This window comes from Aspergillus brunneoviolaceus, assembly GCF_003184695.1.
Source record: "Aspergillus brunneoviolaceus CBS 621.78 unplaced genomic scaffold BO95scaffold_72, whole genome shotgun sequence".
Lineage (NCBI taxonomy): Eukaryota > Fungi > Ascomycota > Eurotiomycetes > Eurotiales > Aspergillaceae > Aspergillus > Aspergillus brunneoviolaceus.
The window spans coordinates 24,665-45,209 of NW_020290802.1; the positions used below are offsets into that span (position 1 = coordinate 24,665).

A 20,545-nucleotide genomic window follows, 5' to 3' on the forward strand; every position below is an offset into this window, starting at 1 on the left:
TTTTTTTTTGCATGGCTCCACCCCGTTTTTCCCCGCTGCCACGACGGCCCCATCCTGTTAGTTTCCCTCGCATTCCCTGGTCCTGACTTTAATGACTTTCTTTACTCTCAGCTGAGTTTACACACCAGTTTTCCCTTTCCCTTTCCCTTTTCCCTTTTCTCCCTCCCCAATAAATCCTTCCTAGCCTGGATTTACAGCCAGCGTGATTGGTACAGCCACTCACTACTAGGTACTCACTAACCCAACTACAAGGTAGGTAAACTTACTCGACTCTATTCTAATTCCACTCGCGCTAGTCGGAGTGAGATCCATCCATCCATCCAGTCGATCCAATCCATCCATTACTCACCGTTTTTCTTCGTGTTTTCTTTTCTCCTTCGCGCTCGTTTCCCCTTCTCCTCTCTCCACACCCACCTTTCTCCTCCCTCCTCCTTCTTCCCTCCCTCCTTTATCCATCCCATCTCCTATCTTCAGCTTTCCCTTTCCCTTTCCCTCCGCCTCTGTCTCTGCCTCCCCCCCACTGATTTGGTTCTCATCCAGCTGAATTTCAACCTCTCAGTACTGGCTAGCTAGGTGTTGTTGTTTCGCCCCACCAGACGATTCTGGAGAGGGAGATTAAACTCGACTTGTACCGGGGATTGCAAGCTACCGAGTGCCGCTGTTGCTGTTGCAGCTTGTGCTTGCTTGCTTGAAACTCAGCTTCCACCGCCATTTCGCCGAACGCCCCCCCCCCCCCCCCATCCGCGCCCGAACGCAACCCAACACACCTCCTCACTCTTCGTTTTTTTCTCCTTTCCGATCGCTTCTCCGCTCGTTCACCATGATGATGGATTTCCAAAAGCACCACCCGCCGCCACCATATCACCCTCATCCCTCGCTGCTGGGAGCGGTTGCCCACGATCCTCGAGGGGCGCCCTCAGCGCCGCCCGCCGCGCGCGCCTACGGACCGCCTCGGCCACCATCACCACGCCCATACTACGAGATGCTTCAACGACGAGAGTCCGAGATGCCTCGATCGGCTGCCACGACCCCGGGTTACAATTATCCGACCCCTTCGTCCGCTCCCGCCCCCGTTTCCTCCGTCGCGTACACCCATGAGCCCGCCTACGCATCCTTGCGGCCAGAATCATCCGGGTATCACCTCGCACCGACTGGCCATGGTTCCTCCAAGAAGCATAAACTTCCGGCTGGGCAACGAGACTCTGACAACCGCCATGATCCCCCTTATGATCATAATTACCTCAATCACCAGGATCGACGGATGGTGTATCGTGAAGGTAGGCCAGTTTGGTTTTTCCTTGCTCTGAAATATTGGTTTGGTTTGCTTTTTCGATTCCACACTGCGCTTTGAGTTTTTATGATTCTTCCCGCCGGTGGTGGTGGTGTTGTTGTTGTTGCTGGGTGCCTGAGCCGAACTGCGTAGCATCTCGGAAGGCCAGATCATGGATGGGATGGCAGCCAATGCCTGCTAGACATGACCAATGGCACGCATGAATATGGACGGGATAAGCGACCAGGGACGTGGCAGAAAACCCGGTAACTGCAGGCGGGAAGATGACTCTTTTGTCTTTGTTTTTTTTTGGGGGGGGGGTTCCCGATTTATGACATATTTCTCCTCAACACGACCCAAGCTCTGCTGCGGCACCGTTTGGTTTCGTTTGGTTTGGTTTGTTTATCCATCGATTTACAAACAACCTTACTTACAAACGGGGAGAAAGAGAGAGGAGGGGGGGAAGCAGAGACTGGGGCAGCCGGGCCAATCAGCGAGGGATTATCAGCCGCGTCTGTGGCGCCTGATCGCCTTCCAGCCCAGGAAGCCTCGGGAGAGCTAGTCTTCTTTGAGCTTAGCCTCGACTGCCAGGGCATCCTTACTAGATCGGGACTAGTGATCCAGGCCCGCCCAGAGTCACGGGTTCTGCCCCCGGTTGTGGAACTCGCTTTGCTTTCTTGTCCGTCGCGCGCCTTCCTTCGGGTTTCTCTCCCATTCCCCGTTTATCTCATCATCACCACCATCATCATCATCATCACCACCACCTGCTTCGGCACCTTGCGCCTTCACCCTCGCCCCCCTCTTCCATCCTCTTCTCTTTTCGCATTTATCTTCTTTATACCCTATCTTCTGCTCTAAGTTCTTGCGCTGAGGGGGCCTCGAATATTCCTAACCGATTCTTGCCCCTTGTTTCCCTCCTCCCCTCCTCTTTTCGTGTTCTCAGCGCTCCCTCAACCCCCTCGTCTGTGCATGCGATATGAATCCACCCCCGTCGCATGACCAGGGCCGTCGAAGGTCCTTGGGCGGCAGTGGTAGCTCCGGGTTCCCTGGTATGTGCCAGACATTCTGGCTCGCAGCGTGTTTTGTCGCAGTCTTTCGCCGGCCCCCGACCAATCTCCTTCGCCGTCTGCTATCTGGCTTCTTGTGCTGAACTCCGTCGGACATACTTGGGCTAACTCCGATCACTCTCTTCTCTCTACAGGTGTTCAAGATGCCTCAACCGCCCAGCCACTGGGCGCCCGCCGCATGCCTCCTCCCTCGTCGCCGCAGCACTATCCCGCGCGCGCTCCACCCGGCACCACGCACTCTCTACCCACCCCTTTCTTGTCGCGTGAGCCTCCCAGCAATCCGGCTCATCATCGTCCCGGGAGCAGCATGTCAATATCGTCCATGCTGGGCGCGGACGCTGACCGACCAGGCCGGGATGTAGGCTCCTCAATTTTTGGCCGTCTGCCCGCCACGTCCGCCTCGTTTGGCAACGCGCATCCGCCATCGGCTCCCGGCGCGATGTCGCCGCCGACCGCGCCCGCCCGCCCGTCCCCGCTCGACTACCCTGTCTTCCGACGATCGCAAACTCCTGAAAAGTCCTTTGCCAAGAACCAACCCCCGCGACCGTATCGATCGGGGTCCGGTGGTGTACCCCAGGCGATTCCCGAGCAGGCCAAGTTCGGTGGTCCGCCACGCGGTCACCCATCCACCCAGTTTCCCGACAAACCCCACTCCACACATCCATCCCCCCAGATCCCCTCGGCCGATGCTCCGTACAATGAACCTCGCCGAACCAGCTTCAGTGGACCGGTACCTCGTCCCAGTAGTCAGCCGCAACATCTCGAACCGCCGCCTCGCACGGCCGGCTACAGTCCGCTGTCTCGACCGATCGCAATGCCCACAACCACGAGCATGGGAGAAGGATCGTTTGTGCCTACACACCAGCGAGCCTCATCCTATATGGGCCACGAGCTGCCGCACAGTCGTTACGGGGGACTTTACACTGATCGTCACGCGGAGGAACAAGCCATTCGGGAGCGGGAGCGCGCAGTGGCACATGAAGCCGAGTCTAAAGCTGCGGCGCACGTTGTTCCTCGCTTCGGCCAGCCTTATGGAGACCGCGATGCAGCCGCTCCTCGGCCCCAGGGGCCTTCCGCCTGGGAGCTTGGACGCTCGCAACCCGCGTCCCCCGAGATCAAGCGCTTTCCCGCCCCGGAGCCGGGCGCTGGTTTTGGCTTCGGTGCCATCCAGAACTACACTAAGTCGCTGGGGTCTCAGCTAGGCGGGTCACGCGCCCCCTCGCTCTCCGTGCACTCGCAGTCAGGCCAGCCCACTCCCCCGTCGCATGAGCAGACACCATACCTGAGTAAGCTACAAACCGACACACGCGCCTTCCCGGTCAGCTCTTCCGCTGCCTCTGCGGGTATGATTCTTTCGGCCGCCTCGGATGAACAGCGACGCAAAGGAAGCGATGAGCTCCTAGCGCATCGGAATTTGCTTAGCGTCGGGCTGGACGCGAAAAGGGGTGGACGAGCCTCACCGCTGCCCCAGGCGGTCCAGGGAGCTCAGGCGCAGATCTTGGGCCCCGCTGGGGAATCAGGAATCAAAAATGAGCTGGGCCGTGTGTTCTCGGGAATCGGAAGTGGAGTGGGCGGCGTGACGGGGGCCACGGCCGGGAGCGGACCATCGACGCCCATGACCTCAGCCAGCCCTTTCAAACGGGACAGTGCCACCGCCCGGTCCACCAACAGTGAAACTACAGCGGATGAGACCAAGATTCCCCGTCCTACCTCCACCAACGGAAAGCGATCTCGGAAATCGCGCGACGAAGACATTCGGCCTGAAACCGAGGCTGGGGCATCGGGCGCAGCCTCCCGCGGGCGGCGAAATCGGCACGTTCACCACCACCACCATCAGTAAGCTCCCCCGAACCTTTGTCTGACTATGACGTATACTAATTTCGACGTAGCCATCATCACCACCGGCATAAACCGGAGGAAGAGGCGGCCGCTCTCGGCCAGAATCGACCTCTATCGTCGATGAACTTTTTCCATCGCACGGCGACCCCCGCGGATGGGCCAGCCACCGCGGCGGCAGCGACGCTTGCTCATCATCATCACCATCACCCCCACCACCATCACCATCATCATCACGCTCCCCGACCAGCCGGATCAGCGGCTCCTGCTTCCTCTGTCACACCGATTCGGGAACCTCGCACCGTGGTAACCATTGAACCTCTTCTGACAAGCGTCGCCCATCTTCCTCGTCACCACCTGGGCTCTACCCTGTACGCTCCTCAGATCGGGGTACCAACAGAAAAGGCTACCCTGGAGAGTGCCAAGTTTGGGTACACCACCACGCCTGTTCCTCTACCCCGCTTCGAAGGCAAAGAGAATTGCACGTTCACCATCCGCGTCCCCCGCTTCCGAATCGACAACGGCCGTCGCGAGGAGATTTGTGCTCGCCGTGCGCTTTGGGGAACCGGCGTCTACACCGACGATTCCGACCCTGTTGCGGCAGCCATTCATTCTGGCTTCATTCGGGGCGCTTGGAGTGAGGATGTTGATGAGGACTTGCTTGACTTGGAGATCCGCGATACATACCAACACGCGCCCCAGAGAGCACAAGACATCGGCCTCGAAGAGGGCGAGCGACCCCGGGTGCCCCCCGTTCCCCCTTCCGACAAAGACCTCCACATCACCATCCTCATCCTCCCGCGTCTGGAACGGTACGAATCCAGCGTGCTGTTCGGCCTCCGGTCTCGAGCCTGGGAAGGGCACCACGACGGCATGAGCTACAAAATCCTTCGGACGGAGTGGATCGACGAGGGCGTCGGCCGCGGCGAAGAACGCAGCGGCGCCGCCCGCCGTAAGCGCCTCCGTACCCTGATGCAGACGGGCCGCATCTGCACGGGTCCCGGGGTGATCAAACTGGACCAGCTGCGCAATGGAATCCAGGTGCCGCGCCGCAAGAAGATTGAACCGAGTCGAGAACAGCCGTCGCCGATGCAGACTGTCTCGTGAGCAGGGTTTGGGGTTGGGTTTACGTTTGGATTCAACTGTGATCTAGTATTTTTTCCTCAAGTCCGTCTGGAATTGCTCGGTCTTTTTTGTGTGTCTGTCCTTGTATGGCGTTGCGAGGGTCTTATTTTCATGTGTTCTTGCTGCAGTATCATTAGCGAGGCGTGGTATTCTTTTTTGTGTTGTGTGTGCAGCTTGATTCGAAGTACATTTCGCTTGCTTATAGGTAATTCTCAAGACATGGCAGTTCTGTTTTGTTTTGTGGGATTTTATGGGGGGGGGATATTGTGTACCTAGCCCATTTTCGTCATGTTCCTGCATGCATGGGATGTGAGGCGCCTAAATTGGGACTTGTTTTTTGTCCCGAGTACGTAACATCTAGCTCGATCTGGATTTAAATAGGGGTTTCATCCGAGGTCCTATTTGGTATACTCCAGAGTATGTGATGTACTTAATATTTTTCACACATATGTTTCCAAAACATCAGTAAACCAGGCAGCACAGCTATTCTGGCATGCGCATAGAGCATAGGCGGCAATGAAGAAGGGAAACGGGACACGCCTCCAGCAGGTTTGATAGCTCCATCCTGCACTATATATCTATCTATTGGGGAATTTGGATAATTGGATGCTTGACAGCTACGGCGTCCGAGCCCCCTCCCCGATCCCCATCAACCCCCCGGCCAGCCCCGTCATCCGCCGATCCAACAGATCCTCCTCACTCGCCAGGCTGTTCATGCTCCGATTCCTCTCGCGCAGGGGGATGATCGCCACGGCACTCTGGAAGTAGTCGGAGACATATCCCTCTTCTTCCTCTTCCTCGCACTCGAAATCGTCCGGCGGAAGACTTAGTTTGGCGGGGACGCGGTGTTGCTGTCGCTGCGGCTTTCTGGTACCGATGGCGGGGGACTTGAGAGAGCGGCCCCGGGAGACGCTGCGGAGGCGTTCGGGGTTACGGATATTTCCGTTTGCTACTAGTTGGGGCTGGGAGTGGGAGTGAGTGTGACTGTTGATGGATGCTTCGTCGTGGTCGTCATCGGCAGGTTGTGGGCCGGTGGAGCTGGGCCTCCCCCCGACTTTGCTGCCCAGCGGGGTGAGCGGGGTGAGTTTGGTGATGCTCATCTCGAGGGGTTTGTCTTCGTCGGCGGAGGATTCGCCTGTTAGCCGGCGTCTGTGGTTGCGGGTGCGGGGGCGGTGGGTGAGGAGGTGCTGGAGGCTGTGGAGTGGAGGGGGTTTCTTCTTGGCTGGTTGGTTGAGATCGTGGAGTGATTGCAACAGGCTTGAGGAGGAGGCGGTCTTGGTCTCCGACAAGGCGAACAGCTCGCTGATCCAGGTGGCGCATCGGTTGATATGTTTCCAGCTTTCGGGGAAAAAGCCGGCCATCTGCATGAAGCCGTGCGAGATGCCGGGCAGCAGGGACACCTCGACGTGGTCCTTGTCATTGAAGGCGCGGTGGGATTTCTCGAGGCCGAGGTCCTGTCGTTCTTGGAAGTGTCGTAGTTTCGCTTGACGTAGACGCCCAGCGAATATCACTGTGTCGTCGACCAAAGGATCGCGTTCGCCGGTGATGATGTACGTCTTCGGGAAGCGCGCGAGGATCGCCTCCGGCGCGAGGGTCGGGGAGAGGAGATAGTCTGTGTTGAAGTCGGGGCGGTTATGCGGTCCGATGTAGAGAATGATCATTGCTCGCATCATCTCCGGGGTGAGGATCCGGTCCTGGACGTACGAGATCACCGATGATACCGCTAGGCGAGTGCGGATCTGCTTGGGCTGGTGCTCGGCGACGGCGGCGGCCTCGGCCTCTTGAGCTAGCATGGCGGATTTGTGCTGGTGCTGAGCTAGTCTGCGCGTCGTCTTTTCGCCGAGGTCGTTGGCCTCAAGATCTAAATCGGAGCACGAGTCTTGCTGGAGGTCGGCAAACGATGTACCAGGAGAGGTGTAGGGCGTGAGGCGCTGATAGTCCATGTTCTTGCGCTGCAAGACGTTCTGGTTGGTCCGACGGGTGCTTTTCTCCTGGATCAGCGCCATCTGCTCCTCCGTCATCCAGCTTTCGATCTTCATGTTCAAAGCAGGGTAAGCTAGAACGAGCCCGTCAGGTCGAGGCAGGACGTTCTGCCCTTGCCAGAGTGACGCATCCGCACTGCCCGACTGGAGGACCATCAGCGTCATGCCTACAGCGAGGTTTGCGCCAGCGCTATCCCCCGTGATGACAATTCGAGGATGGGTTTGCCCATTGAGTCCAATACAGCGGCCACGGGTGGACACAATTGTGTGGTACACGTCGTAACATTCATTCAAGGCGTACGGATAGGGATACTCCGGCGCCTTCTTATAGTCCAGGCTTAGGATAGGAACTTTTGTCCGTGCGGCCCAACTCAACAGCCTATCCTCCGAGTTCCTAGGGCTCATCGACACAAACCCCCCGCCGGGGATGTCCAAAACAATGCATGTCTGGTCCCGCAGCTCACTCAAAGGGCCGTCAAAATACAGCCACGCATTCGTCGGCTGGTCATATATCGAAGACGCCGGTCGAGGAATGCGAATCGCCCGCGGCGCATATTTGGTGAGTCTGGGCCGTGTCAGGCTCGCTAGGGCCCAGAGATACGGCGAAGTCCCTTTGTTCCACGAGACCCGCATGTGGTCCAGCGTCAGCGTGGCCCGGACCCGACGGACCTTTTCATCCGCCCTCTCCGCGGCAATGAGATAGTATACAGTGAAGACCAGCGACGCTATCTCCCGCAGCCACTTGGGTTTGACTTTCATCGCGGTCCAGAAACCAGCGTCCAAGGCGGTGGCGATCCATGTCGCTCGGAAGAAAGAGCGTGAGTATAGGTTTGCCAGGGGCTCTGGACATTCCAGGCCGACTATCTTCGCAAAGTTGCGACTGACATAGAGCCAGAGGAAGACGATGACCGTAGTCTGCCAGACGCTGAGCTTTTCCGTAAGGCGGGAGGAGAGTTTGCGAACAACGGGCGGGCCATGCTTGTTTCCCCTTGGGGTTGTCAGAGCCACGCAAAAGAGCTACATGGACACAGCGGACCCATGTTTGTTGAGGTGTCGTACCTTGTTAAATATAGCGACCAGAATGCGAATACAGCCAGGACCTGGATCTTTCGGAATTTGGTGGACGGTCTTCCCAAAAGGTGGTCTAGCCCGCTCTGTTAGGCACTGCTCGAATGGAGAGGTTGGACACCACAATACAACTCACCTATCATGTCTTCTAGGCAGAAATAAGAGTCTAAATCAAGAGATACAGCGTTCTAGGTGCGAGAGCCATAAAATCATAGGGTTGCGAATGGAGGAATGCGAGCAAGTATACACCAAGTCCTAAGCAAGAGCGTACAAACGAAGTGATTTAGAAGGAGAGAATGGGAGTTGGTTGGAAGAAGTTGACTCTGAAACCGGTAATCGAACAAGGAACAGAGAAGAGACCGAGTGAGACGCCATGGTGGCCAAAATATGGGGTAGTGAATAGTAGTTAGAGAAGGGTGTGGTCAGTCCGTCCGTCCGTCAGCCATGGATACGGGGCAGCAAAAGCCCACGAAGCTCAGCCGAGCATGTGAAATCCCCACCAGGGACCATGCCTGCTGGCTGGATCCAGTGACGTGGAGCTTATTCATCTGGGGGTAAGAGTCGGCTTGAGACATGGTCGGAGCAAAACGATCTGCACTTGGTCCGGTGCAGAAATGGTGCTAAGACAATGGTGGGGGAGGGGGGGGGAAAGATGAATGGATGTGAGATGAATGGATGGATGAATGAGTCGGTGAAATGCACCCGGTCCGTCACATGTCACTTGATCTCCTCCTTCTTTTCCCTTCAGTCCAGTCCCGTGACCCCCCACTGCACCAGATCAGCTGCGCCAGAATTGACTCCAGGTATGAGTATTTTCCAGCCATTGTTCTATTTGAGGTATATCATGGTTGATTATTATTTATGCTGATCTGACCCTAGTGCACACTGCTCTATGCAGGCTGTATATATAAACATTCAAACCACTCATCGCATTAACGTTAACACTCACAATCTACAATCTCCGACAGTAGTCTCGTCCACGCGCAACTTGCCAATCGCAGAGCCAGACCTCAAACGCCATGCTGATAAACCCGGCAATGCAGACGCCGCCCGAGTCACTCGCCGTCGTGGCTCCCAGCGAGAATTCCCGTTCCTCCACCGGCACCCGATCGGCGATCTCAGCGAAAGTGCTGACATAGACAAGGCCGCCCAAAAGCCCTTCCCAGAAAACAATCCCAAACACCAACCACACGCTGGGAATAAAGTTGAACAACGAGTGTAGCGTTAAGATGATTAGGTTGAGAAATTGTAAAAAGGACGGAAAGTACAGGCTATGAACACGGAAGAAAGGGGTCGAAGACCGGGAAATGAAGACCCCAACTTGGTAGATCGCATTGTAAGCTGGGTAGAATGCGCGATAGTGGTCGAAGGGGGAGTCTTGGAGAGGGAAAAGCAATGTCGGTGCGACACCCTGATTAATGGTGTACTCGGCGACATAGACCAGCAACAGTGGGAGCATACTGAAAGACTTCGTAAGAACATGCAATCGGGTTTAGTGAGGTGCAGGATATACTCACAATGGAAGAAAGAGTCCCTTAGATCGCTGTAAGTTAGCCTTAAACGCCTGCCATCCAAGGCCAGTATCGTTGGAAGCTGGCTTTTTCTGGCTCTGACTCTCATCGGTCGATTCGTCGAGCAACTGCTCCCTCTCATCAACGTCATCGGCTGTGTGCTCCTCCCGAGAACCGTAGCCTGTCCTCTGTGCCGAAAACGAGCGCACCGGGGACTGGGGTAGAATCGTGAAGAAACTAATAACCATGACCGCCGGCAAACACGCCGAGGCCAGAAGAGTTGCTTTGACGCTGAAGCCGAAAGAGGAGGTGGCTAAAGCGTATGCGCCAGCACCCACCAAGCCTGCAGCACCCGTGCCACTGCCCCAAGAAGCCAGACTGAACGGGCCGTAGTGATGCGTGAGAGCGATAAAGGAAAGTTCGCCCCCTCCGCTGGACATACTCGACAGGATGATGCCTGCGATCTTAGTGGCAATCGGGCCACCGTCCGTGTAGGCCGGACTCAAGGCAACGAGCAGCATGCCGGTGGTAGAGAAGGTGACGAATACCAAGACCCTTACGGGATACGGCACTGCTTGGATGAAATACGGAGCGACCAGCTTGGTGCCGAAGGAGGGGATCACGTCGGCGAGCAGCACCACGCCTTTCGGCAGGTCGGGGCCGACGAGATCCAGGGCAGCAGAGAGGATAATGACATAGAGGACATTGTTGATCAAGCCTGTCGCAGATGGGACAGGTAAACCCCGGCAGCGATCAGTACGGGCTATCGCCATGTTGAAGGGGGTCAGCGGAGTAGATCGAGCTTACCGAAGAGCCAAAATGCCACACAGACTCTTGGATCAGCTCCATGGAAGAGAGCTGCAAGGCGTCCACGAAACTGGGACCATGACGAAGATGGCGCTCCGGGGAGAGGTAGCATTGATGGTTCGTCTTCTCTAGACGGTGAAGACATAACCAGAAAGGAGAGGGGGAGACTACAAGGAGGGTTCAGTTTGAAGTGAAGCATACAGCAGAAGTAACAGTTAGTGCCATCAGTGGGAAATACAACAGGGACGTTTAGTTATCAAGATTATTGTCGCAATGGGCATGTAATAAGCTGGAGGTGACATGACGTTGACGATTGAAGAGAGGACGGACGGTTGAGCGCAACTGCGACAGCCTGGCCTGCCGTCCACGTGACTGACATAGAGTTTCTTATCGACTATGAGCATCTTGACTGTAAGTCTGTAAGTTCAGGCACCATCGAATTGAATATAGGTCATCACATATAGACTTCTCCCAAGTATGACATTAAGTAGAAACTACAGTACAGCCCTACCATCACAGCTCACACGCTACGACAAAACCAGTGACTGCCGTGCAATCCCAGCAGACCAATCGTACCAGCGGTTGCCCAAGCCGAGATCCCCGAGACGCGGCTATCGGGACAATCAGGCTTATCGGTTCTTGGAGGTGTTTCCCTCTCCCGCCCTCGAATTTCTTGTCCGCCACTCCTCCGCATCTTCTACAACTACACAACAACACACTGTTCAACCACAAACCCATTTACATTACTAAATACACTTCAAACCCAACCTCACACCTTACACCCAAACCTCAATAAATACATACAACCAAAATGTCCCTTCTCCACCCCACCCGCCGCCTCTTCCTCTACCACCTCACCAAACCAACCGCCGCCACCACCACCACCACCACCAAAGTAACAACAACCCGCACCTTCACAACCACCCCTGCCTTCCGCTCAGACGACGAAACTCGCCCATCCTTCGCCTTCAACCGCGGGCCCGCCCCGCCCCGCCTCCCCAAAGAACAACAAGAAATCTTCGAGGAACTCCAGCGCAACTCCACCGGCGCATTCAGCACCCCGCGCGTCAACCAGTCCCCGGATTCGACTGCCTCGGCGGCAGAGATCAAGGCCACGGGCAAGGGCGAGGAACTGCATCCGGACATCAAAACGGGGCTGAAGCCCGAGTTCGAGGGGGAGAAGAATCCCAAGACCGGGGAGATCGGGGGCCCCAAGAATGAGCCGTTGCGGTGGGGGGCTGGCGGGGATTGGAGTTATGGGGGCCGGGTGACGGATTTCTAGATTCCCGGTACAAGGTCTTGCTGGGGAAGTGTTTGGAGGGTTGTGGTGGGTTACATACATGTTTGGATTGAGGGGTTCAATGTTGGGTTTTTATATGCTGTGTGTGATTGTATGCATATCATGGTTCTTTGTACGATAATTATATCTGAAAGATGCTTTACACTGTTTTATTATGACTAGGCGCAAGACTACCGTGCTACGGGGATTGGTGGACACAATGGCTGGTGACGTTCTCGCTGTACAGTACATACGCAATCGTCGGCTCTCCTTGGATGCTTTATTTCCTGGATGCTCAAGCTCAAAGATTACCACTATCTGACTTGAAAGAAAAAGTATGGCCGTCTACTTATCCTCCTCACTCCTCGCCAAAATCGCCTTCCCGGCCCGGCTCTCATTGAACCGCCCCAGCTCCCCGCTGATCCACGCCCCGATCCTCGCCATCTCCTCCAGGTTGATCCCCGTATTCATCCCCAGACTGTGGACCGTGTGCACCATATCCTCCGTCGAGACATTCCCCGTGGCGCCTTTGGAGTAGGGGCAGCCGCCAAGCCCGCCGACGCTACTATCGAAGATGCGGATGCCATGCTCCAGCCCCACGATCGTGTTGACCAGGGCCTGGCCGTAGGTGTCGTGGAAGTGCAGCGCGAGGTCGGTGCTGGCGATGCCGGCCGCGCGAAGCGCCTGCAGCAGCTCCATCGTGCGGGGCGCGGTGCCCATGCCCGTGGTGTCCGCCACGGAGACCTCGTCGGCGCCCATCTCCAGCAGCGAGCGCGTGATGTCCGCCACCTTGACGGGCGACACCTCGGGCCCTTCGTAGGGACACCCCAGCGCCACCGAGACGTAGCCGCGCACCCGGATGTTGCGCGTCTTCGCCAGGGCGACCACCGGCCGCACGCGCTCCAGCGACTCGTCGATCGTGCAGTTCGTGTTCGCCTTGGAGAAGGCCTCCGTGGCGGCCGCGAACAAGGAGATCTCCGTCGTGGTCGACGGAGCGTCGGCGGGGACGCCGGTGGCATCCAGGACTTTGATCAGGTTCTCGAGGCCCCGGACGTTCGGGACCAGGTAGTTGTACGCAATGACGTTGGCCGACTCCGGCGGTGTTTGCAGCAGGTGCTCGCAGATCTCCGCTGTGCTGGCCATCTGTATAAACGATCAACCAGTTGTGAGTATCATATCAAGGTTTGGTTGCATTTGCATCTGAGTCTCCGATGCCCTCTCGAGGATAGCCACTCCCCCTCCCCGCACGCTACGATGTACAAAAGACAGCTACTCGCGTACCTGAGGCACCCATTTTGCAGGAACAAAAGATCCAGCCTCAATTGTCGTCACGCCCGTCTTGGCCAGTTTTCGGATGAGCTCGAGTTTGGTTTCGAGCGGGATGGACTTCTTCTCGTTCTGAAGGCCGTCTCGTGGGCCGACCTCGACGATGCGAACATGGTCCGAGGTTAACCGCGCCTCGGTCGCAAAGCGGCGGCGAGCTGCTGGAGCATAGCGGAGGACAGAGAAGAGACGCATTCTAGGCTTTAAGCTCATCATGATGAATCTCGTATATTCAGCAAGTTAGTAGTCAAGTGAGAATGCATTCAGTAGTGGAAAGTGCGAGAAGCTAAAGTATCTTAGAACCAGAGGATGGGGAGGGTGATGATCATGATGTTCCGCCCCCCGAGCAAATGCGGAGAAGAGGCCGACCCAAGCCCGTGACCCCCCACTTAGTCAGAATTAAATTATCCTCAGCCCACTATGCGAGCCATCGTCCGATAGGAATCATCGCGACTCGCAACAACACACCACAATCACTGGTTCTGACACATTGCGCCCGTGATGGAGGACACATCGAATCAACCAACAACATCGAGTGCCCCGCTCCGACAACCCAAGAAGAGATTCGTCGGACGGCGCACCGCCGACGCCCAAGCACAGAAGGAAGGGTCCAGCGACCACCAGGATGTCGAGTCGACGAGCATACAGAAAGGTGAGCCCCTCCCCCTCTCGCATCTGCAAAACCGTACCCAGAAACCCACCACTAACCACCAGAGCAACAGCGGCCCCAAGACGCACCCCGCGAACCCTGAACCAAGTCCCGGCGGAGATCCTCGAAGACGCCGACATCCAAGCGGCGATCGCCCTGCTCCCCAAGAACTACTCCTTCGAGATCCCGAAGACCATCCACCGAATCCGCACCTCTGGCGCCAAGCGCGTGGCCCTGCAATTTCCCGAGGGCCTCCTCATCTTCGCGACCACGATCTCGGACATCCTGACCCAGTTCTGCACCGGGATCGAGACCCTGATCATGGGCGACGTGACGTACGGAGCATGCTGCATCGACGACTACACGGCGCGAGCGCTGGGATGCGACCTACTCGTGCACTACGCGCACAGCTGCCTGATCCCCGTGGACGTGACGCAGATCAAGACCCTGTACATCTTCGTGGACATCAGCATCGACACGACGCACCTGGTCGCGACGCTCGAGCGCAACTTCCAGCCGGGCAAAACCGTCGCCATGGTCGGCACGATCCAGTTCAACGCGACGCTGCACGGCCTGAAGCCCGTGCTGGAGCGCGCGGGATTCCGCGTCCTCATCCCGCAGATCACGCCGCTCTCCAAGGGCGAGATCCTGGGCTGCACGTCGCCGACCCTCGCCGCCGCCGAGGTCGACTACCTCCTCTACCTCGGCGACGGCCGCTTCCACCTCGAGTCCGCCATGATCCACAACCCGGCCATCCCCGCCTACCGCTACGACCCCTACGCCCGCGTGCTCTCGCGCGAGAGCTACGAGCACGAGGAGATGCACACCCTGCGCCGCGACGCGATCCAGACCGCCCGATCGGCCAAGAAATGGGGCATCATTCTGGGCGCCCTGGGCCGCCAGGGGAACCCCCACACCATGGCGATGATTGAGAGTCATCTCCGCGCCAAAAACATTCCCTTTGTCAATCTGCTGCTGAGTGAGATCTTTCCGGGAAAGTTGGGCGCCATGGCCGATGTCGAGTGCTGGGTGCAGATCGCTTGCCCCCGGTTGAGTATCGACTGGGGGTATGCGTTCCCGCGGCCGCTGCTGACGCCCTACGAGGCCTTGATTGCGCTGGGGATCAGGGAGAGCTGGGACACCGCCAATGGCGGCGTGTATCCCATGGATTTCTACGCTAAGGAGGGCTTGGGCAGGACGAAGCCGAGCCAGGCGATGATCCCCGCTGGGTCGGCTTGATTTTTGTGCGGTATCTTCCCAGATGCCAACACCTATCCATAACTCATGATGTATATGAATATTTTCTTGTTGTTCTTTTCTGCATATGTTTCCCACGGGTATATAGGGGGGGATCCAACAAACCCAAAAAAGCTTTATGATTATAGAATTAGAAGAAGGCCAACATGATATCACACTTGGAAGAAAAAGTCTACATCTCTCCGTTGGGTCTAACATTACATAGATTTTCTTTGGAATCGTAAAATAGCGCAGCACAAAATTCATGAGCCTTTGATCTCATCTGCACTGTCCGTCATGGGATCACTTGCACTGCCGCGTCGAAGTGAGAGGATGCTCTTGCTGGCCAGCTCGTCGGCGGTCCGCTCGGCCGCCCGCCATCGCGTGACGGCCTGCTCGACATCCTCGAACATTTCCAGCGTGTCTTTGATGATCCCTCCTTCGTCAATCTCGGGAACCTGCGTGCTTGCTCGAGAGCCACTATCGCTGCTCATAGGGAAGCCCGGTCCAAAGCCCCGCTGTGGAACAGGGTTGAACATGACGGCATTCGCAAACATCCGGATCAGCTCCTTCTCAAGCTGGGCCGAGTTGACGATACCTTTGGGAGGAATGACATCCTCCGTCTTCTGGAGCATCAAAACCGCATTCTTGGAAGGAGTACCTGTACCGGGCGCCGGGGACTCCCCATCGCCAGCAGGTGTACTAGCAGCCTCCGTAGCCGCAGCGACAGCCTTACTGCCCTGGTACATCACTGACTTGATAGATTTCAGATCCTGTGGTCGATAGATCAGATCTCGATAGCCAGGAGCATCGCGTTCTGCTAGTGGCTTGGCGAAGATAGAAGCATGCTTGTGCATGGTGACATCATTCATGATGGGGGCACCGGTTCTTGGGAAACTACGCGCACACAGCACATAGGGGGTCGATTGATTCGGGTCAAGACGGGTGAGCTGACTGGCTTCAGTCTGAGGAGGTTCGGCTTCTTCGCTGGGGGCACGCTTGCGTTTTGGCCGCCCCCGGCCTGGTCGACTTATTGACGGACGTTCCGGCTCCGCCATTTCAGGCACACCAACAGGTGTGCTGGGCATCTCGTGCTTGACCTTAGGCTGAGACCCGCTTTCCGTAGTTGACTCGTCATCCCGCGACAAGACGGATCGTCCGCGACTCCTTGACGATGCCGTGCTTCGATCTCGATCTTTTCCGGTGGATGGAGTCAGTTTATCCACCTTCCTCTTCGATCCTGGTTTTGTATCGGCATCGACGGCGGGCTGGTTCGACTCTGAGCTCGTTGAATTGCCCTTGCGATCCGTTCGGCGTTTCAGACGGCGTGGCTCGGGTTCTTCTGGTGTTGCTTCACGCGATCCAGGCGGGGATGGTGCCTTCTCGCTGATGGGACTGATCTCCTCCGGACGTGGTCGGTCTGGCGAGCGGGGAGATTCGGGTATGCTCAGACTCAAACGCGGGGTCCTCTTCCAAGGCGTGAGTGAGCCAATGGTGTCAACCGATGGTCGCAAAGGACGTGAACCTGGTGGACCCGGGATCAAAGCAGCTCGCCCGGTTCCTACTGGAGTCTGGAAGCCAGGAGCTGGGACACCCAAAGCTGGTGAGGACGCTGCTGCGGGCGCTGGGCCCGGAGTTGAAGGGAAGGGTATGGGCGGTTGACCCTGTTGAGCCAACTTGCTCTCAACACTGGGTATAGGTTGCTGAAACGTTGGGACAGGCCTCTCCAAAGAAGGGTTGTTCGAAGGCTCAGGCTTCGGCTTGATAAGTGAAGGCGAAGGCTGAGGTGTCTGGGGAGGTTGGTGCAGAGACCATTGCTGGAAACTCGACTGTGGTGGATGACGCTGATGAATTGGAGTGGACGCTGTGGCTGGTGCGCCTGCCTTAGCAGCAGGCTTGCCAACCGGGGTGGATTGCTGTGGAGTAGAGATAGCCTTGGGTACGATTTGTGGCTGCATAGGACCAGGCGGTTTGCCAGCGCTGAGATTTGAAGAGGTGATATTCGGGGGTGGAACCTGCGGCGACATGAATGTCACACCGGCTGCACCAGCTTTCGCGGGGACATTCCGAGGTACGGTTTTGGCCTGCGGCGCCGGAAAGGTCTTTCCATTTGGTGTCTGCGGTTGAGGTGGCCTGCCCGTCGCCATCTGTGGGGTGGGTTGAGGTGGTTGCACCGATGGCTGCAGTTGTTGAGGTTGCGGCTGAATCGGTCTGGTCGGATCTTTTAGTGACTGTCCTGCTGGTTGCTTGGGGAGTTGTGAAGGCGTCTGAGGTAGGTAAGGCATAGCCTTTGGTGGTTGCTTATCCGGCCGCAAGTCCTTGGGTTGCGGCACGGGCTGTGCTTGCGCCCTCTCCACAACCGGCGGCGGAGGCTTTGACTGAATTGGTGCGGGCATAGGTTTCTGGGGCGGTCTCTCTTCCTTCACATCCAAGTCCATTGGTTCCGGCGCATGTTCTTGCTTCGGGGGTGCAACTGGCTGCTGCGGCGGGCGCATAATGGCCTCCGGCTGTGCTTCGAGTTCTTCCTTCTGCAACAGTTCAATCTCGTTTCGGATCTCCGTGTATCTCATCTCATCGTTCCTAATTTCCCTCGTCACAAGCTCCTTATACCTAGCGTACAGATGCGACACCAGGGTTGGCATTAGGCTGGTATGGCTCGACCCTTTTTCGGACAACCCATCTGGTTGTGGGCTCGTAATCTTCCGTTTTTTCGGGTTAACCGGACTCTCCGCATGGCGACCATTTGGCTCATGAGCCGCGACGACACCGATCGAGTCGACACCTTCCCTCATCAACGTCGTATAGAGGTCCTCGAGGGCCTCCGGGGCGAGTCTCCCGGCATCAAACGCGGCATTCTGGCGAATGAATGGATTATTGCGAAGAACATCGGAGATGGTCGCGAAACTCGCGGGTCGAGCATCTAAGGCAGCGAGGGACTGGAAAAAGAGGAGCGACTCAAAGGGGGTGTAAGCAGATAGAGGAGGCATCCCCCATTGCCCGTCAGATCGGCCGCCGGGGGAGAGGGATCTTGGAATGGGGGCCACGGTGATAAAAGAGTTCGTTGCGAGACGGTTGGCCCGGTAAGTTAATCCGAACGTTCAGCGTCAACCGCTTTGTAGCTTGGCCCTGCAATAGAGGACTCTCGGTGGGTGGTACCGAACCCAGATGGACGTTCGTGCCTTGAAAACCAGGCCGACAAGGTCGCGTGTGCGGGACTGGAAGGAAAGGATTAGAGGTGCGGGTTTAGACCATCCGCGCAAAAAAAAGGGAAGGGGGAGTCGAAAAATTAGGCAGAAAATCAGAGACGGGAAAAACGCGACCGTGTCAAGATGGGTAACGCGGGGTGGGAGGAAACCGTAGAAAATTGGGAGAAAATGGAGTATCGTTTAGGGGGGAAGAGGTACCCAAAATGGATTTAGAGAGAAAAAAAGGATGACAACGATGGTGGATAAAAAAGGAACGGGGATGGATGGATGGGTAGGATGGGTAGGATGGGTAGGATGGGTAGGATGGGTAGGATGGGATGGGATGGGATGGGATGGGATGATGGGATGGGGGTCGAGGGGAGAGAGGTGTGGATAGGATAGGATGGAATCAGTTCTCGCCGCGATGTTGCGTTTTCCCCCCCCAAGGGAGTCTGTCTGTCTGTCTTTCACTGCTGGGCTCCTTCATCACCTCACTCACTCACCCTTTCTCCCGCGACCGATCCGGAAAAGGTCTGCGAGTCACGTGGGACACGGGAATGGAGGAAGTCGGAACAAACCGTATTCAGCAGCTTGTTGATTTATTACACTTATTGTCACGGCAACCTGCCACCTTTCAGGTTTGACAATGGCCACTTTGCCCAGTCGCAGATATTTGGCTTATCTTTCTTTCTGGCCTAACATCTGACCTGGGGAGGGCGCTCTTACCACTCTTCCCTCCTTTCCAGTATGGCATATAGAGTACTTTGTATAAAAGTGAGGAACATGGCACCGCGCGAGTCTCCTATCAGGGGCTATGAGATAGTATGCTCTGAATCGAAATTCTCTTTCATCCGAATACTTTCTCACCCAAACGAACCCAACAGCATCATGATTCCTCCAGTCAATACACCGTGATCTGTACTAGTAATTCTAGCATAGCAGAGCAGTGGACGGTACCTGGCCTGGGCTTAGTAGCGCCGGCTCTGTGATGCTAGCGTCGGCCCAGCCCGGGACTCTGGGCTGGATTGTACTCACTCGGGTAGATAAAAGCACATGCTTCAACACAGCACGATAGGTACAATAATAAGTACTAGGTAGTCTATCAAATAGCTCTCACCCAAAGAACTTTGTCTTCTCTGACTCCCATGGTCGAATGTCTTGGTCAGCTCAAGTTGCCTTTGTGCATTATGCCAGCTCAAGTATCTTAGCGTATCGCTCCGATCGAGCGCTATACAGGATGTCTCTCAAAAGATGCTGAAGGTTTGATAAGCTTCTGTGCCGGAAGAGCCGGAAGAGATTAATATCTGTATTACTGTCTGGCCTGGGCTTTCTTTGTATGAGTTTAGCCAAGTTGAAAAGTGGTCTTCAGCAACATGCACGTCGTCCCATACCATAAACGCAGTTCAACGTTTAAACACCTTGATCAAAGACAGTTCTGGCCTGCTTTGGGCTCATATCAAATGTGGTAGGTCACTGCTTGAAGCTCTATGGACTCATCTGAGATAAAGTGAAGTCTTAGTGATTAAGAGGCTTCTGCGAGCTTGAGGCTGAAAGATACATCATTCGAAGGTGAGACAACACTAGGTGGATCCATGCTACCACGCATACTCCAATAACATCCCATATCAAACAGATCCAACCGTGCGTAGCATGAAACTAGAAGAATCGCCGTGTCAGATTGAAATGCCTCCTATCCTCAATAAGTATTGACCATGTGTGAATTACAGGCCAGTGTGCTGAATTTCTATCGCATCTCAGCCGCCATTCGAAGCCTACACAATTTCACTACTGCCTATGATCGGAGAATCTGCCAAAGATCAAAGGGCTTCAGAGTTTGTAAGAGAAGCGAAAGTCGCAGATCTCAGTCACCAAGAGAGCGGCCCTGAGGCATCATAGGAGTGCCCTGAACTATCCGGTCAACTATAACTACTGGCCGCAGCCATTCGTCAAGCAACTCCTGCTAGCGGGGCCAGTAAACTCCAAGTCAAGAGCGCAGTGAGAGGAGCCACAGCATGTTTCGACTTCCATTCTCATCTCAACCATATTATGCCCGTGGGCCCTGACCTGCTCCATCTTCTCCAAACTTGACTCTTCTTTTTGGTACGGTGGTGGATTGACCAGTACGAGGCTTGATGACCTCCACAGCGGCCGATGTTGGCCTTGTTTGAGGTACTGTGCCTTTTGGGGTGAAATAACTATACAGTATT

The 20,545-nt window shown here is 56.1% G+C and overlaps 3 protein-coding genes across 3 annotated transcripts; 1 reads left to right on the forward strand and 2 right to left on the reverse strand.

Moving 5' to 3' along the window:
- Positions 1-5,915: 5,915 nt before the first annotated feature.
- Positions 5,916-13,584, reverse strand: BO95DRAFT_421679 (CLN3-domain-containing protein; the record flags this gene model as incomplete). Its single annotated transcript, XM_025584572.1, has 9 exons — positions 13,227-13,584; positions 12,295-13,088; positions 10,667-10,833; positions 9,866-10,577; positions 9,358-9,808; positions 8,596-8,671; positions 8,340-8,424; positions 6,284-8,268; positions 5,916-6,247 (listed from the first exon to the last, which is right to left on the reverse strand). The coding sequence occupies exons 1-9, from the start codon at positions 13,482-13,484 to the stop codon at positions 5,916-5,918; spliced, it is 4,860 nt and encodes a 1,619-aa protein (XP_025438403.1). The 5' UTR covers positions 13,485-13,584.
- Positions 13,585-13,718: 134 nt separating this feature from the next.
- dph1 (2-(3-amino-3-carboxypropyl)histidine synthase) lies at positions 13,719-15,330 on the forward strand. Its single transcript, XM_025583772.1, has 2 exons — positions 13,719-13,920; positions 13,991-15,330. Exons 1-2 carry the CDS (start codon positions 13,770-13,772, stop codon positions 15,154-15,156), a joined length of 1,317 nt encoding a protein of 438 aa, XP_025438404.1. The 5' UTR covers positions 13,719-13,769; the 3' UTR covers positions 15,157-15,330.
- Positions 15,292-18,441, reverse strand: BO95DRAFT_253831 (uncharacterized protein). The gene has a single exon (XM_025581458.1). It carries the CDS (start codon positions 18,138-18,140, stop codon positions 15,417-15,419), a length of 2,724 nt encoding a protein of 907 aa, XP_025438405.1. The 5' UTR covers positions 18,141-18,441; the 3' UTR covers positions 15,292-15,416.
- Between the last annotated feature and the right edge of the window lie 2,104 nt (positions 18,442-20,545).

Excerpts from the sequence above, each read along its gene's own strand:
- dph1 (XM_025583772.1), top strand. The coding sequence starts at position 13,770 with ATGGAGGACACATCGAATCAACCAACAACATCGAGTGCCCCGCTCCGA. Across the intron at positions 13,921-13,990 it reads GTCGACGAGCATACAGAAAG|CGGCCCCAAGACGCACCCCG; the intron begins GTGAGCCCCTCC and ends CCAGAGCAACAG.
- BO95DRAFT_253831 (XM_025581458.1), bottom strand. The coding sequence starts at position 18,140 with ATGCCTCCTCTATCTGCTTACACCCCCTTTGAGTCGCTCCTCTTTTTC.